General features: G+C 45.3%; 1 protein-coding gene across 7 annotated transcripts in view; it reads left to right on the forward strand.

Annotated features, from left to right (window-relative positions):
* The first annotated feature begins 4,758 nt into the window (after positions 1–4,758).
* PRDM11 (PR/SET domain 11) overlaps positions 4,759–18,311 on the forward strand; it is an 86,881-nt gene continuing 73,328 nt past the window's right edge. Inside the window, exons 1-7 of one of the 7 annotated variants that reach the window (XM_033515439.1) lie at positions 4,797–4,958; positions 8,382–8,500; positions 8,883–8,986; positions 9,847–10,109; positions 10,914–10,981; positions 12,723–12,786; positions 16,244–16,844. In XM_033515439.1, the coding sequence (XP_033371330.1) occupies positions 8,385–8,500; positions 8,883–8,986; positions 9,847–10,109; positions 10,914–10,981; positions 12,723–12,786; positions 16,244–16,844 (1,216 nt within the window). In that variant the 5' untranslated portion in view covers positions 4,797–4,958; positions 8,382–8,384. Of the gene's footprint in view, positions 4,959–8,381; positions 8,501–8,882; positions 8,987–9,846; positions 10,110–10,913; positions 10,982–12,722; positions 12,787–16,243; positions 16,845–18,311 lie in introns of those variants that run through there. The other 6 variants (XM_015630558.2, XM_033515438.1, XM_033515436.1 and 3 more) reach the window with 6 other exon arrangements.

Here is an 18,311-nt window from a genome sequence, read left to right on the forward strand (position 1 = left end):
GTGAAGGTAGTGATTGGTAGAGAATCAGCATCCGATAAATAAACTGAAGTGACAGTATAAACAGTAAGGGGGATGAAGGATACTCTAAGCTAAAGGACAGTACTAGCACACTAATGAATCAACTGTTTCAGGATTAACTTTAAGATGAATGTAGAAAACATCTTTTCAGCATCAAAAGATCACGGTTCTGGCATTGCCACCTTAGACGAGGGGAGCAAATAATCCAGCTATTTTAAGCTAGAGCTTGATCATTTTACAGAAGAGTCTCTGCAACGTGATATGTGGAGGCTGTGTTTTCAAAGAAGTAGACTTGATGACCCTTCTCTTCAGATAAGGGGAAGGGAGAAGCCAGTTCTGCTTGACACTTGCTCAGTGATGCAGAAGAAGACATGACTCATCACTGGCAAAATGTGTAGATGAAACATGTTTGGTGAATTGTAGCTGTTGATAGGGGCAGGACAGTGTAATGCAGTTTGCTTGGTGAATGAGGTTATTGAAACCTCATTTTCACACAGACAAGTGTATATTTATGAACCTGGAAAGGCATGTCCTGAACGTGGTCTGTGAAGGGAGGCTGTGTCCTGAGCAGTTCCATGTGAGAACATGGGGGTCAGAATGGGCAGGCGGCTCTGGGGAGCTTTCTGTGCCAGGTCCTAGCTGGAAAAGACAGTCATGATTTTGGACACAAACAGGGTGGTAATGAATCAGGGTGAGGTGGTCATTTTGTGTCTATAAACCTTTTATTTACTTCAGATTCAATCTTACATCAGTGTGTCTTTCTAGTGCCAGCATCCTGAAGTAATACAGAGAAAATTGGAAGAGTTACACAGAAGAATGATACAAATTGTTGGAAAGCTGAGAAGATACTTCATGGGTTCATACCCAGGGTTCTGCTATGTATGTGGTATTATTCTGTGCTTATCACTACTGCTATCCAAACACCTTTCAGTAGTGACTTAAGGAAGAGGGCTAACAGCTGCCTCTGTACTCTTATTCTGTCCTTAGGGAGAAAAATGGTGAAATAACATCTAGTTTTAGTACTGGGGGTTTGTGTCTGTTTGTTTTAACTTTATAAATGTAGGTATATATTTATGTTGAAGCCAAAGGCAGAGAAGTGCAGCTGGCAGTTCTGACCAAAGATGGTGAAGTTTATTACAGCTATTAACCTGGGAAGCAATTCTTTCCAGTTGCTCAAAGCAGTGTCTTAGCATGCTGGGTATTTCAGCCTTTCCCACTAGATTCCAGAGCCCCTTGAAAGAACTGCTGCCTGGTGCCCAGAACTAAAAAGAATCACATATGACTTGTCTGTTATGGGGATTAACAGCTGAGATGAACTCATGAAATATTGGCTTCTCTTCCTCTTGCTAGTCTCAGATGGAGGTTTTGTGCTGTTTGTAGGCTAAAAGGAAAGGAGTGGGATGTACACGGTGTCAGTCACATTGTCCTAATTCTCATTTCCACCTTGAAACTGTGACTCTGTGAGATCAATGCAATTTTGCTGAGTACAGCAAAAACCGAGAAATTTCCATGTATTTTTAAAATGCAAGTCACTTATGTATTCTTTTGGCTGCAGTAAGTACCTGCTTGGTTCTGTGGCATGTTGCATGTTTCAGAGGCTTTCAGGCTGTATGGGAGCTTTACATTGTCATCATCCTGCTTGTTTGAGTTCTTGCTCAACACTTAACATGGAGAAGTTGAATCGAGTAATGCCTGCTTTGCATAGGCTGTCCATGGGCCAGCACATGGATCCTTTTCCTGCTCTCTGAGATCAACAAAGGGCAAATGCTCTGAGACCACAACACAGAACTTTGTAACAAATCTTGTAAAGTTATCAGTATGTTTCATCTTCACTAGAAGCTGTCATAAAACAAACTTCAGACTGGTTCAGGGGTTATTTCAGAGGTTTTCTGTCTTCTTCCCCCTCTGAAATGTGTCTGTTATGAAGCAGATCATGGAGGGTTTTGATGACATGCTTAGCCAGTGAACCATGTAGGAGTGACAGCGTGAACTCATCTCACATCCATTGAGACTACAGGAGGAGTTCCAGGTTGGCAAACTGGAATTTCCCCGTTCCCACCTTGTCTGCAGAGAGGATGGCAGTAGGAATTTGGTGTTGTGGCGCCCCATCCTGTTTGTCATGTCAGTTGCTGGTCTTGGGCAAGTTAAAACCGCTGGAAACTCTCATCCCTCCCTGCTGTAAAACAGGTTTAAGTCTTGTGGTTTTGAAGCTTGCTAGCCAAGCTTTTTCAGAAAGCTGCAGAAAAAGTGGTGGTGTTTTCAGGTATCTTTCTTGTAGTCCTGACCTTCTTCAGTGCTTTCAGAATTTGAAACTCAGATAAAATATTTCAGACTTCCGGTGAATTTATGGCTCCCGAGCGTAGTGGGGTAATTGGCAATGAGTTAAACAAGTCCTGGTCACAGATACTACATCATGCATGACATATAATTTTCACCTTAAATTAAGTTTGAATTTGTGACTGCTTCAGCTCATTGCCCCTTGCTCTTTGGCCATCAGAGAAGAGCCCTGGCCTTGCAGCAGGCTGGGAAGCAGGTCATGGGGTCTTGCCCTGCAGCCACCAGCCTTTGCTGTGCCAGGACACTGCTCCGCTGCACCTCTGGGTAGAAGACAGCCTCACCCACAAAAATGCTGTACTTTTGTAGGTAAAGTCCTGTGGCAACTGTCTAGGCAAAACCAATTTTCCCAGTGGAGCATCGGCTTACATCTGACTGTGAACAGTGGTCCTCCTCTGAGCAAACTGGTTCTCCCTCTTACTTTGTGGGATCTTTGATCTTTCAGAGTTTGTGCTGGCTGTAAGCATGAGCCTGCATAGCCAGCTGGTACTTCATAAAGTGACCTGAAGTGGTTGGCATGGCCGAGGACCTCGGGAAGGGCATTCACCCCAGGGAGAATGGTCAGCCTGGGTCTTCCATGGCTGTATGGGCCAGAGCTCAGAGCCTTGAATGCTGTGCTTTATTCCCTGTTCTCAGTTTGTCAGTGGCTGACTGTTCTGGATTACTATTTCTGGTAATAATATGCAAAAGCGTATGAACTCATGTCCATCTTTCACCATGGGCCTGCACTTTAAAATGTGGTGCAAGCTAAGCAAGATCTGCCTTAAAAGAAGAGGGGATGACCTCCAGAAGACCAGCAGTGAGAAACTGAGTGAAGGAGCTGTGTGCTGAGGAGGGGATGGATTCCTATATGGCTGTTTCACATGAAAGAATGTCCCAGTCTGGGAAACCTGCCAGTAAAATGTAAAATTAAAGCTCTCTTTTGGAGGCTGATCCAAGCAGATAAGAGCCCGTGACTGTTAACTAGTAACTACATGAGGGGCAGTGATAAAGGCAGCATACTTGAGGACAGGAATTCACAGGTTTGTTCATGCTTAACCCCCTTTGGAGTTTTTTTTCCTGCATTAGAGATTAACAGCTCAGATGTTCTTGTGTTTTCTACTTCCCCGATTTTGAGCAATATGGCAAAGCCACTGGAGGTCTTAAGGTGTCATGCAGAAATGTGACAAGTCCTTGCCTACTTTGTAAAGAACACAGGAGGGGTTATGTGAACCCAGGGATGATCCAGGGGTGCCTCTTGGGATTTGCAGCAGTCACACTGGTGTCCTGGGTTTGCTGAAGACCACGATGCACAGCTTCCTTTGCTGTCCAAAGCACTTGATGTGTGCAAACAGCACCTGGGTCATCACAGCATCCCTCTCACTGAGGGACTGCCCTTGCTGACATGCTGCTAGGACACTGCACTAGGCTGTGTCCCCACATTGGGAGGGCACAGGGACATGCACAGGTGAGGCCAGGAACCCCCTGGGAATACCCTTTAGCAGTAACCAAGGATCCTGCTGTGCTTATGCTTACATGGTGCTCCTCCACATCATCTGAAATCTTCAGAGGCTCTTCATATTTAGGTGCTAGAACAAACACAATTATAGAAAATGCCAAGAAAACCCCACAACAATGAAGTGGAGGGATTGGAAACTGCAGAATATGAACTAGACTCTTGTAGCTGTGGAAAGCTAAAGGAGGAGGAGAAATGGCAAGAAGGAGAAACTAATGAGCAGTGAAATTACAAAAAATTAAACATCACTTTGAATACAACAGAAGCTAAAAGAGTCCTAAAAGCACAGTCATTAGCTGAGGTCTGGAATTGGAGAAATGTTATATGTTTCTTTCTTGGAAGAAAAGCTTGAAGGTGGTACCAGTTACAGCAGCAGTGTAATACTCTCTGTTGTAGCAGTAGCTTAGGAAATTAGCAAATAGCAGCTACTACAGCAGTACATTTTCAGGTTTGCTATTCTGGCTTACTTGCGTCCAGGGATTTTTAAAAGGCCTGGCTGAGCAGCGCTCTCTGGGCTATAAATGCTAATTTAAAAATAATAATAATAAAAAAAGCATGCATAATGAGTTAGGCTTAAAATAGTGTTGTCTGTTACTCATAAGTGAGTAAGCCAATTTCAAGTTTAACTGGGCAAATTAAACTAGGCTATCCACAGTCTGATGTTCACTTCCAGTAAAATAATGTAATAGCTGATAGGGATCAGACTGGTCATGATTTTAGGGGGTAATAATTGTAATAGTCAGTCTGTACAGGTTTTTTTTTTTAATCATTCTTTTCTAACATAGTATGATTTTCTGGTATTGCTTTAATTTTACTTGATAAAGGTAAACCTATTGGTAAGTCTGGCACATTTAATGCACTGAAGTTGTGCAACAAGTGATAGGAATAAATAGGTGGGATGATTCAGAGTGTCACACACGCACTGTTGGAGTGAGTCCAGAGGAGGCAGGGCTGTGAAAATGATCACTGGGCTAGAGCACCTCTCCTGTGAAGACAGGCTGAGAGAGTTGGGATTGTTCAGCCTGCAGAAGAGAAGGCTCCAGGGAGACCTGATTACTGCCTTTCAGTACTTGAAGAGAGCTTTCAAGAAAGCTGGGGACAGACTTTTTAGGTGGGCAATAGGACAAGGGGGAATGGCTTTAAACTGGAAGAGGGTAGATTTAGATTAGATATGAGAAAAATTTTCTTTACTGTGAGGGTGGTGTGGCACTGGAACACAGGGAAGCTGTGGCTGCCCCATCCCTGGACATGTTCAAGGCCATATTGGAGGGTACTTGGAGCAGCTTGGTCTAGTGGAAGCTGTCTCTGCAGTGGGATTGGGACTAAATGATCTTTAAGGTCCCTTCCAACCCAAGCCATTCTATGATTCAATGCATAAAAGGAAACCTGACTGAATAAGGGGTCACAGTGTGACAGCAAAAGGTGCCCCATTGTTGATAGTGTAGTAGTCTCAGCTGGGAATTTTTGGGTTTTTTGGCTCAATGCTAATCAAGAGGCAGAAATTGATCTCTTCTCACTGTTAACAAGTGATAGGATGAGAGGAAATGCCTTCAGGTTGCACCAGGGTAAGTTTAGCTTGGATATTACAAAAGAGTTATCAAGCATTAGAAAAAATTTTCCCAGGGAAGTAGTTGAGTCCCCAACCTGGGAGGTATTTAAAAGACATGTAACTTTGGCACTTTGGGGTACGGTTCAGTGGTAGACTTGGCAATGCTAGGTTTATGGTTGGACTTGATTTTAAAGGTCATTTCCAGCCCAAATGATTCTATGATTTAGTGATGGACTCGGCAGAGCTAGATTTATGTTGGACACGATGATCTTAAAAGTTATTTGCAGCGTGAATGATTCTCTTGATTGTTGGTGTCCTGGGAGACAAAGCAAGAAGTTAATTTGGATTTGTAGGCAACATAAAAACTGGGTAACTTGTAAGTAGTGAAAAGAGGCAAGTTAGTGGTGAACTTGGGGTTGTGTGTGTACTGGGTGAGGCAACAAGGACTTGTGTGACACTCTTAAAGCAGTGGCCTACTCCCAGAGCAGGTGGGAGGGTTGGCAGGACGTGTGGTGGTCTGGGAGCTGCTGCAGGAGCAAGGGCTCTTACAGCAGCACGGTGGTTCGCTGAAAACAGGAGCCCAGCTGGGCACAGTGACCAGAGAGTAAATGCAGCACTTGGACACACACACGGGATCCTGAGCTGGGGCAGGGAGGGCGTTATCTCGGTGCAAGGTGCTGCTCCTGCCAGCGTGCTGCACAGGAATGCTGCTGATAAGTTGGAGGGAGTTCAGGGAGGACCAGGAGAGGGGAGGGCTGCATAATGTACTATGCAGGAAAACACAGAGCTTCGTGTGTAAAGTAAATGCAGTGTTTCTTTGTTCTTTTTTTTTGTTTTCTTTTTTTTTTTTTTTTTCCCTTTATTTAGAGTTATGTAGTAGTTTAACCAGAACTGAAGGAAGCACGGTGACCTTCCTTGGCAGGAGGTCAGGCTGTGTCATCACAGGGTTCCTCTCACTCTAATATTCCATGGGGCAAGAGTGGGAAAGGGAAAGTCATTTTATGTTCAGAAACAAATGTGTGCATCTCTTGGGGGATATGGGTGTTTTAACTCCGGGTGTCCTGTCTGCCAGGCTTCCAAAACAGGTGGTTGTTCTGAGTGAGAGTGTCTGCCCCACAGCCAGCATCACACACCTTTCTGGGACAGTGCAGGCCCCACAGCTAACCAGCTCTGGGGCAGCACCTATCTCTTCTTGTCTTTTAACATTTTCCCGCACCCCAGGCTTTCTCCCTCTTCAGCTGCTTTACAGCAGACTTTGCAGAAAATACTTTTTCTTCTCTGAGAAGGGCAGGTAGGCCCTGATTGCAGCACTGGCTGGTGCATGGGTACAGGGCTGCAGAGCTTTCCTCTTGCTTCAGAGAGCGCAGACAAGGGGCTCAGCCTGCCAAAATAATGAGCCCTTCTTTGGCATTGCTATCGCTTTCCTTCTGAATGGCTGGGGTAATTCTGAAAGAAAATGTGTCTTGTTTTGGACATCCTGTCAAGGCTTAAAAATGCATGTGTTTGCATGTGTCTGGTTGTACCTACGCAGAGGCTTTGCTTTCAGACCACTGTATGAGTATTAAGTAACACTCCTTGATAAAGGCTTGATAAAGGTCTTTCAGGCTGCACACTGGCATGTGAGAAGTTCGATTGGAAAAACAAATCATTTGTCCCCTGGCACAAAGAGGAGCCAGAGAGGTTGGGAATGGCATTCCTTCTGGTGGTAAATAGGGCAGAAATGCAGACCAGACTTCCATGGTGTTCAGGCCCATACAAGCATGTGTGGAATAAGAAAATTCCTTTCTTCAGGGGTTTGTGACATTAGAACATGAATTTTGAAATGCCCTGAGTCGAGTCATGATGGGGATGGGCTCTTCCACCAGTTTCCCTGACAGAAATGGTCTGATGAGCTGTGGAGGCCCCTCTGTCAGCACTGCAAGTATGCAGCATAAAGAGCATGTCATTGGGCAGTGGACATGGAAGGGGCCATCACAGGGGATCTGGGGGAAGCAGATGTGAAATCTGTCTGATCTGGTGTGGTAGCTGAGAGCAGTTTATGTGCCTTAGAGGAAGTCTTAAGATGAATGTAAATGAAGAGATGAGCAGCACTCCAATTAATTCTTTTTCTCAAGCTGAGGTGCTCTTTTGCTTAGTGACCCTTCCAAAAATGTAAATTAAATCCATTCCAAATTATTATCACTTGACATATTTATATTTTCTCTTCAGCATCAGCCATGATGGGAGGGGAAGTGTTATTGTTTTGGAGCTTGCTGTCCTTAACTATCATTAAATGATTGATAATTCTGTGATTCTGTGAAGTGCCTCCTGGCTCTTGTGTTGAGCAGAGGGAGCGGCATTTTCACTACGGCAGCCTTGTGTGCCAGAAGGGTGGTGGTGGCTCAGCTCTGCCTGCTGCAAAGGAAGATCACGAGCATGATTTGTGCAATCTTGGTGAAGTCTCAGAGGGCACTGTAGACACTTATCTGTTTGTCAGGGGTGTCCAGAGCACACAGAAAGCTCTGTCTACAGGGTGTAGGACACTGTACTCTGTTTCCAGATGGAGACTGGCATATGTAGGTTTGTAAGCAGGTCCCAATTTTCATTCCTCTTTCTTGTCCTTCTGCCCCCAAAGACCTGCTCTGAGTAGTGGTGCTCCATGTTCCCAGAACACATCACACCCATCACTCTTCAATTCCATGTGCAGCTGGAAATCCCTTATGTGTTTTTCATGGGCTGCGTGAGGCATACTTCAGATTCTCCATGCCTCAGGTTGCTCTGTGGTGTCTCATGCTCTTCACCTGACCTGCAGCCGAGCTGTTTAGGAAGAGGTTTCCATGTGGGCGTGTGGGTGCTCTGGTGTGGGATGGTGGCTCTTGGTGCCGGAAGGGAGCCTGTTCTGCTGACTTCATCCCAGCCTGGGGGGAAGGCTGTGGTTCCTGGGGGAGCAAGGTTGTCAGTTCTCAGCTACTCATATTTCTCCTCCCTTCCTTTATTCTTTTTCAGAACATGAGTGAGAACTTGAAGGACTGTTTGATCCAGACCCAGGCTTCCTTAGGGGAGATGGTGACGATAAAAACAGAGGCCTGCTCTCCACACCAGGACCAGGAGTATGGACAGCCTTGGTATGTGGCCAAGCATTGGTCTGATGTACTCTAACCCCTTCTCTCCACCTACCTCTCAGCTTAAAAGTGGTTTTGAGGAATATACTTGAGCTGCATGAAGTTACTAAAACTCTTCCTTGTGAGATCTGCCTTGGGTTGTTTGAAAGGGGTGGTCGCCTACTCATGTGCACCTACTCTAGCTGAAGCCATTATCTGCTGTGGGCTTTAGCCTTAAGGATGTGTGATACCAGCATTTGGAAGGTTGGGTGGCAAGTTTAGTCATTTCTCTGCTGCATCTGTGAGGCTGAAGGAGTTGGTCAGGCCTCATTGCTTCAGCTTCTCTCCATGTGCAGTCCCAGAATCTTGCTAGGTTAACATCATTCTTCTGTTGCTCCCTCCTCAGCACTGGAAGGCCTGACTCACAGTCCGTAGAGATGGAACCCAAGAAACTGAAAGGGAAACGGGATGTAATCATGACCAAGAGCTTTCAGCAAGTGGATTTCTGGTGTAAGTGTCTTGTGAATAAGGGAAAAGCACCACTGCTGCTTGTGTAGACTTTGGTCTTCCCTGTCAGTTTGGGGCAGGAAGCAGGGGGAAAAAAAAGCCAGGGATAAATTTGCATTCTCACCTGAAAAGATTGGCATGATTTGTAGGGAAATTGATGCACAAAAGGAGTTTGTCCATGGAGGGGCTAGGCAGAAGTAGGGAGGTAGGAGGAAGGCAAGCTGGAAACATGAAAATGCACACTGGAAAACACTGAGATGCTGGAAAACGCAACATCTTGAATTCAGAAACTGCAAAGGGAGCCTTGGGCAGATGACAGCTCTTTCCCAGAAAGAAAACTGGTGCCATTTATGTTGACATACCTATGAATTACCAGTTGGAAGACCTGCATCTCTGTCTGGACACAGGACAGTTGCCTGGGATGCTGTCTCTCTCCAAAGCACAGAATGAAGGCTATATGATGAGGGTATTTGTTTTCAGATATGCTTGTTTTAGCTCCCATCTGGTGTGTGGGGAACCAAACCTTTTGGCTGGAGGACTTGCTGCTAACCAGGGATGTGCAGGGAGCCCTCAGCCTCTGTCTCTGCAGGCGGTGGCAGGGCCTTTCCACGTGTTCAGCCATCAGTGGCAGATACGTGCAGGGCACCAGGGCTTACACAGGTGCAGGGAAAAGGCAGGTAGGGCAGGTGTGGGTTGGGGCAGAACAAGGGAGCAGCCAGTGAAGATTCTGTGCGTTTGTGTAGGCTGTAGTCTGGGGAAGGGGCTCAGCTGGGCCAGGGAGAGGACAGGGAGCTGTCCCGAGTGCTGTGCATCACGTGCCTCATGTCTGCCCTACCTAACCCCTGTTTCCTTCACATCTGCAGTCTGTGAGTCCTGCCAGGAGTACTTTGTGGATGAGTGTCCAAACCATGGCCCCCCAGTGTTTGTGTCTGACACCCCGGTGCCCATTGGCATTCCTGACCGGGCAGCGCTGACCATCCCGCCTGGAATGGAGGTGATTAAAGAGCCCAGCGGGGAGAACGACGTGCGCTGTATGAACGAGGTGATCCCCAAAGGTCACATCTTTGGGCCGTACGAGGGGCAGATCTCTAGCCAGGACAGGTCTGCAGGATTCTTCTCGTGGCTGGTGAGTGACACCTTTCCTCAATTCAGTGACGTGCAGCTCAGAGCTGGGGATGTCATGGGCTTGTGCAGCCAAGCCTTAGACATCTTCCCCCTTCTCTGGAGGTCTTCTGCTGGCCACGTGGGCACTATGTCAGCATTGACCTGCCTTAAATATTAGCAGCTTAAGGGTATAGGTAGATGATCTAGAGATTGCAGAGCTCTCTCATGGGCTTCTAGCACACCCTCCCAGCTTGCCTGAGCAGAGAAGGTGGCCAAGAGGCCAGAAAAGAGATCCAGTCCATCAGGAACTGATCTACATGCAGATTCCAGCACCAAAACTTTCTTCTCCTCACACTGCAGGACTTACTTGAGATTAAGAGATAGAGACATCACTGATGTCATCATATGAGATAGAAACATCACTGGATCAACATATGTTAATTATTATGAGAATTGCAATGTGGTACTTGAGTTATTACTAGGGAAAAAATGGAGAGCTGCTGATATGAAATGCCCCTCACACTCTTCTGTCTGTAAAATAAATATGTGGCTCAGCCCTGTCCCAAAAGGGAAGTTAATCTTTTATATCCCAGGATTGTTAGTGATTTTGTCAGCTGCATCCCTAGTTCTGTTACAGCTATTTGTATGTAGGAAAATGCCTCTCAGTTCAGAGTAGCCTCTAAGCACTCATCCAGGTCAGCAGCCTGTAGTACTGGGAGAGCTGAGATTCACAACATAGAGTTTCACACCACAACGTAAGGCTAGAACTGAGGCAGTGATTTGAGATTTGAGATTGACATGCTGCATCCATTCTCTTGTTCCACAGATCGTTGATAAGAACAACCGCTACAAATCCATTGATGGGACAGATGAAACCAAAGCAAACTGGATGAGGTGAGTCCAGTTCTCTTCTGCCTTCCCTTTCGGGACTCTGTCTTCCAGAGAGAGGCCATCAAATACTCCTTATTGTTTTGTGTGTTGGAAAACCAAACCAAAATGTCACCACCCATTTTGCAAATGGTGTGCTTGTACTCTTTCAATATTTATTGTAATGAGTTTCTCTGGCATCAGATTCAATGAAAGGGTCTAAAAAAAGACAAGGATGCGTATATGGAGGATCACTATTTTCTGGAATGAGGATAAATGTTAAAGATGATCCTATTTATCCACTCTTACAAGCACTGACAGATCTCACTCCATTTTTTTACTCATTTTCTTTTATGTTACGTTCAAATATTTGCAAAATGCTTTGCACTACCCCCTAAGGTAGCATTTGATTCTGTTTGGGGTCTTTTTGTCCCTACTCATTTGACAGATACTAGAAGAGGTGCTTTTTTTTGCTTGCTTTCTGGGCTTCATTTGAGCCAGCTGTCGGTGCTGGCTGTCGTTGGCAGTGTCAGCTGTCCTGTGCGAGGAGAAGGGCGAGCTGGGCGACTGAGGGCAGAGCTGTGTCCTTGCGCTCCCTCTGCTGGCCCCGCGCCCCGGCTGGCTCCGCTCCGGGAACTGCAGCAGGAAGGGACCCTGTGGGGCCATGGGCCAGTGCTTCAGCTATTGGCATATAGCTGCAAAACGTACCAGAACGGGGCATTGCTGCATGGTGAGGCCCGTCAGGCCAGTCCTGCTTCTGCGGGAAACTTTGGAAGCAGTTGTTATCAAGAGGCATTTCCTACAAGAGTAAAGTGGTGTGGGATTACCTGGTTTGTGGGCCTGGATGTCTAGGATTTTCAGTTGTCCCTCACTGAGGGAATAAAAAGCATGCAGTACAGGTAAATGCAAGATTGACCTAACTGGTCGTATCTAGTTGCACCACTTTTGGCCATTTCATTTCACACGGATAGCAGCTGTTCTGACATTTATGTTCATAAAGTTCAGCGAAGGATTTCATTTTTCTGTAAGGATTCCAGCTGTTGCAGTTGTTCACTGCTGAATGAGATAAAATACTAGACCAGGGCTGAGTCTGGAGTCATCACTTCAAAAAGAAGCAGTGATACAGTGAAGAGATGGGTAGGCGAACATATTTATATCTAGAAGTAAAGAATGCAAAGTTCAGAAATCTACTTAGATCTGGACCTTTGTGATCTGCATGACAACAAAGCTGGGGCAAAACACAGTCTTGGAAAGCAAAAGTTCTATGATGAGCTTTTCTTCTGACTGCTGTGAACATAAGCTTGACATCTGGATTTAAATGGGCACTAGTTGTGGTCCTAACACCAAAGAGCAGAATATTCTTGCCTAAACTTGTATTTGCCGTGGTTCAGTCTCAGTATGATGGTGGTCTGGGCCACTGTGTACAGCCTTGAAAGGCATGGGGGTTATGGCTTTGTGGAAAGGGGATGTTTGCGACCCTTCATGGGAAGGGTGCATCAAAGGGTCTCTGCAGGCTGTACCAGTCCTACTGACCTTTCAGATTTTTACTCTTGAGAAGTGCTTATAACCAGTAGTATTATGTAGAATCTGACTGAAAGTTCAAGTGGCAATAGAAGTCCTCAAAAAGCCTTGGTTTTGTTTGTTAGCACCTTTTAGACTAAGGTGTGCTCAATGTTCTGTTCTAGAACATCACCTGACACTGAGATCACACACAAACATCACACTTGACTTCCAGGACGCTGTAGACAGCGCTCTTTTTGTTTTTCAGATGGTGCTCTTTGCTATCACTCAAAGATGGAGTGCTTTGCAAAGCAGATCTACTCACCTTCTGGGTAGGTGGGTATGGCAGGGGGAGGGCAGCTTGGGCTGACTCCTCTCTCTTCTTGTAGATCTGGCTATTGTTTTTGTTGTCTGAATACCACACCTGAGTCCATTTTCATGTTGCCTGAGGACAGTACGTACACTGCAGCACTTGCTGGTTTAATTTCAAATGCCTGTTTACCCAAGGCAGTGGGTGACAGGGAGGAAGGAGTAACAAGTGCAGCAGATGTCATGGCAATGGTAACATCCTCTTGCCCTTTCCCTCATCAGTTAGTCAGTCAAGACAAACTCCTGATGCTGGGGGCGTGTTCTCCTAAACTGGCTGCTGCCACATGCACCCTTCATCCCTGCCCAGAGTAAAGCCCTGCTGTTTGCAATACTTCATGAAACTCCATGACTTCAACATATGCAAACATCTTCCTCTGTTTTTATTTTTCTGGGAGCTGATAACCATGGATTGCAGCAAACAAAATTAATGCTTTTTTGGACACAAACTGTAAATGGCTGCTGATGGCAGGTCTTGGGCTTCTGAAGGGTTGTAGAGGACCATCCATTTTCCTGGCAGCTTCTGAGTAAATTCTCTTAGTTGTTGGTGTCCTCTAAAAATAATGGATCTGACAAAAAACTGAAAGTAATTCAGAAAGCCTTCTGTGTGTGTATAACTTGGCCTGGAATGAGATGGAGGATAGAAACTGGTGGTTCCTAACTGAACTGTTGAAGAGTAGTGCCTCATGTTTGGGGTTTCCAGCATACTTTGAGCATTTATAGTCTGTAGCCCTTCTTACATGTGAGTACCTGAATTCTTAGGCTTTTGGCACAGTACAAATCCATCCTTTTGCCTTAGCCAATGTGAAAAGGCTGAAGCAAGACTTTCTCACTGCTTTCTCCTTTGCCTTCCTTTCTGCCCCCTTTCCTCTCCAAACATAGTGACAGAGATCATGGGGAGCCAGGCTGTCCTGTAACTCTTCCTGTATCTCCTTATAATGGAGGCATTTCTGATTCGATTTTCACACAATAATAGAGCTTTGAAGGGAGCTCTGGTCAAGTGTTCCAATAGCCTGCTTAAAGCAGGCCCGACTTGGACTAGTAGATCTTTTAAGTACTGCTGTTTCGAGTTTACAGGACCTTTTAAAAAGCATTTAAAAAATGGTCAGGGTTACTGTGACTGCCCTTGTGTTCAGGGTGAGTAGATGCCACCAGCCTATGAGTGTCATTTTGATGAATAGTATAAACTGATTTCTCCTACCTTGCAGCAAGTGGAGCAAATGTTCTCGTCTATTACAGAGTCAAATTTATGTGGAGCAAAGGGATCCTAAATTAATGTGGGACTGTGATCCTAGAAAAAAAAGAAGCCAAACCAAAAACTACTGCAAGGCCCTGGGAAAAATTACATGCTTGTTTTTCAGAGGCCAAGAAAAGTGGAGTTGATTGATATTTTTGTGGGGTAATCACTAAGTGCCCACTGTTCAATGTGTCTTGCACTTTCAGATTGACCTGGGCTGAGGTGTGAATTCACAACCTCACAGCTGGGGCTGTTCTGGAGCTTGCTAAAACCCTCATGGCATCACCAGAGGTACTTGTAAATATCAGTGACTGCCTCTCGGGACATACAACATGCTAGAGGAGAAGAAAATCCCTCGGATAGTAACAGTGTCTGCATTTTTATAAGGAGGAGGTCGATGTGCCTGCCAGAAATCTAACGTTAATTGAATTTGTGATTAAAACTGGCCCAGAGCTCATTATTCAATGTGTGGCAAGGTTGCCATTGGAATATGTAAGTTAGATTATTTTGACCCAAGTAGTGCTGGAGCATATGAGTGGAAACATTGAAATCTGAATATCCAGGCCTACCATAAGCTCTCCTAAGTGCACTTGATGAGATATCCTGTCTGGGAAGAGCAAACAGGGCTCCAGTTCCCCATCAGAACCGCTTTGCTGGTGACAGCAGCTGTGAGTTTGGCAGAGAAGAGGGAGAACCAGGTTTTGTGACCCCATGGCTGCAGAGAGTGCTGTTCTGTTCTGTACGTTCACTCCTAGCCAGAGCACTTCGCAGAATACTGTTACTCTTTTTTGCCAGAGCAGCTTGTCAGTGGAGGTTTGTTGCCACCTCATGGAGGCACTGATGATGCTGTGCAGTCATGCGTGCCTGACGAGGAGATACACCAAGACCAATTTTGCTGAATGCAATAAAAGTCAAACTGTCAGTGTTTCCTTGCTCAATGTTTTGTGCAGCCTTTTCCCTTCTTGTGTTTAGCAGGGAGAACTCCTTTTTCTTTTAAGTTTGGTGAGCTTTTTTTTGTTGGGTTTTTTTGATATTCAGGGTAACAGATGCTTTGCTGGCTCTCCATCATTTCATTACCATCTTCTCTAAACGCTCTTTCTTTTTCTCTATAAAAGAAGCTTCACCAAGACAGTATCTCAAGCACTCATTTGTGTTTGTTCCCATGAAATACATCTGTGCACTTAGGTCCCAGCTCTTCCTGATGTGGCCTGGATTTGAGCAGCATCTCCTACTGGTTTTCCAGCTTTAACCAAGCTGACACTTGCCCTGGTGGCAGGCAGCATTGTCAGTGAAACTGATTAAACAGCAGTGTTAATGGCACCAGGAAGGAACTAGAATGACATGGGTCAGTGCCTTTCTGTAGGTTCAGAGAGTCTATTTTCTCCTTCCTTATTGAATAGATCTACTGCCTTTTTTTTTCCCAATAACAGAACATAGTTAGGACTAATGTTTTGTTTATTTTTATAGTTTTCTTTGCCTGTGGCTGAAGAAATTAACACACACCCCCTTTGGACAAAACTGCTTGTTCTCAGGATGTCTGCCTGTTTTTCTCAATGGGATGAGGGTACAACTTGTTCATTTGAAGCAGCAGAAACTGGGTGCAGGCTCATGTCGGTGGCAGTGACGGAAAGCTTAGCCAGGAAAAACAAGTGTGTGGCCTCATTCCTTTTGAGAACAATGGGAAATGGCAGCCATTTCTGGGTAAAACAAGAGCTTGCTGTGAAGCAGACAAATGCTGGATGTAGAGTACCACAATGCTGAAAAAAGAGATCTTTCCTTAGGGAAAGTGAGTTACAGATATTGCCCACCAGTTTAGTCAAAACCTACCTACCCTAAAAAAATACAATTTGATGAAGCCTTTCCATGACATCCTGCAAGTTGTAACAGAAAGGGTGATGTAAAAGTTTCTACTGCATGTTGTGCCAGGTAGAACAATAAGATATGCCTCTAAATCTCCTCTAAGTTTTGAGTAGTGTCACATTAGAGGCTAATTTATCACTGTGGTTGTGAGTTCTCATGTTTTTTTTCTGTGCACAAACTGTGGCAAGTGATGTGAGGGTGAACTGAAAATCTCATATGTAAGTCAGGGTATCAGATGATGTGTAAAATATAATTTTAACTTTAAAGCTGAGAAGGCTGCTTCACACTGGTGTTGCTTGGTGTTTTGTTTTTTTTTTTTTCTGAAGCTTGAAAATTGCCTTCTAAAAACAAAACAGCTGCCTTTCCTGGTGAGAGGTTGTTGTGGGCTGGGGGAGCTGGATCCCACTAAACTCCTCTGCCCCAGTACTGCACTGGCCAAGTGGTTGGATGCAGGGGGTTGCTTTGCGCTGATTTCCTTTTACCCAATTATGCTTTGTGGGATGTTCAACCCAAGGAACATGGCTGAACGAAAGAGGAAGCCCAAGTTTTCCAAGGAGGAACTGGACATTCTGGTCACTGAGGTGACCCGAAATGAAGCCATGCTGTTTGGGAGGGAGACGGTGCGTCTGTCCCATGCTGACAGGGACAAGATCTGGGAAGGCATAGCCAGGCAGATCACATCAGTCAGCCAGGTCCCCAGGTCTGTAAAAGACATTAAGCACAGATGGGACGACATGAAGAGAAGGACCAAGGACAAGCTGGCATTCATGCAGAGGTCCCTCTCCGGCCCCGGCAGTGCGGGGCGACCTCCAGCCATCGTCCTGACCCCCCATGAGAGAGCCATCGAATCGGCGCTGCATTCCTCACACCAGAGACACGGCTGCCAGAGAGCGGATCTGGACGTGGTTGACAGCCCATCCACGAGCTGTAAGTACCACTGCCTTAACACCTCTTTGTCTTATGCTTACATATCTCCCTTTGACACCAGAAGAGCATTGTGTGTTGTGTGAGATGGCTGGGTTGCCTGTCAAGACAGGTCCTTCTGCTGTAGTTGGTTTCTGCTCTGGTGGTTGTGGAATGTTGAGATGGATTGTTTCCAAGTTAAGATCATCTTTATCTGTTTATCTGGTTATTTTCTGTACTGTCGTCTGAGGGTAGATAATGGGTTGTAAGTATGAATTAGTCCTACAGGCAAGGAAGCATCTGTAGTTGAAGTATGACTGCCTCCAGTCTGTGGAAAAAATGCTCGTAAAGGATTAGGAGAACTTCATCTTGATAAAACAGCAATGCTGCCAAACTGAGAGGCACCTGTCTGTCACCAGTGGATCACTTCCAGGAGAGCTTTGGGGGTCTCAGTGATCACTGGTGTTCATTGCTGAGGTTGGGCCACTAACAGTTTCTCAGTAGTGGTCTGAAGGATCAGCATGAACACTGTAAAAAAGGTAGATAGTAATAACTCCTTCTTCACTGGTTTTAAAGAAACTTCTGGCTCTTCTTTTGAAGTTGATCTTACACCACAATTCTCAGACACCCTCCAGTGCAAAACCACAAGCTGCTTTGTGCAGGTTTATTCCATAGTTTTATACACATAGTTTTATTTTGTGGAGGTGCAGCTTCTCGTTGGTGAGCTTTTAGGGATACAAAGGAGAGAAGGAGGCGACAACTTCTTGGGAAGTGAGTCAACTAACACCTCATGGGTGGCGCTGTCCTACCACACTAGGTCTAATCTCATGTCTTAAGTTGTTAGGGGGAGAGCAAGGACAAAATCTTCCAGAACTGACAAGGTGGGACTTGGTCATTCTTTGTATCTCTCTTGGAAGCCAGTTGCACTATTTCAGAGGTAAAAAGAATATAGGTTATGCAAGGAAATAGTCGGCAGCTGCACCAGGTGAAACCTTGTCTCTTCTTACTCTTCACATGCATATACCTGTGAACTGGCACATCACTAGATATTTATCAGACTAATGAGAATTTTCCCATGGCATTTTGCTTTAGTTTTGATTTTGCATCAAGTGTATTTGCCTGATTAACATAGGGTCCTGTTGCTGCTGTATCTGACTGCCTGGTTGTCTTAGTGATGCCAAACCATGTAATGGTTGCAGAACACACTTTGGGAGCAGCAGATACAACATCTATGCTCTTCTCAGTGCAGAGGATGTGAGAAATGATGGGAGAGCAGGATTTTTCCATGGGAAGTCTGTGTTCCTCTAGAATATTTATGCTAGCTACCTATGGGTTTGAGAGAGGGAGAGAAGTCATTGCTACTGTCTGAAATGGATTCATATTCTAGTAATGAACAGTGCTCTGTACAGAATACCACAATAGCTTGGGTTCACCCTCTCTCAGATTTCTCATGGCTAAGCTTGTCACCCAGATGCTAACACTGCAGCTTTT

This window comes from Parus major, chromosome 5, assembly GCF_001522545.3.
Source record: "Parus major isolate Abel chromosome 5, Parus_major1.1, whole genome shotgun sequence".
Lineage (NCBI taxonomy): Eukaryota > Metazoa > Chordata > Aves > Passeriformes > Paridae > Parus > Parus major.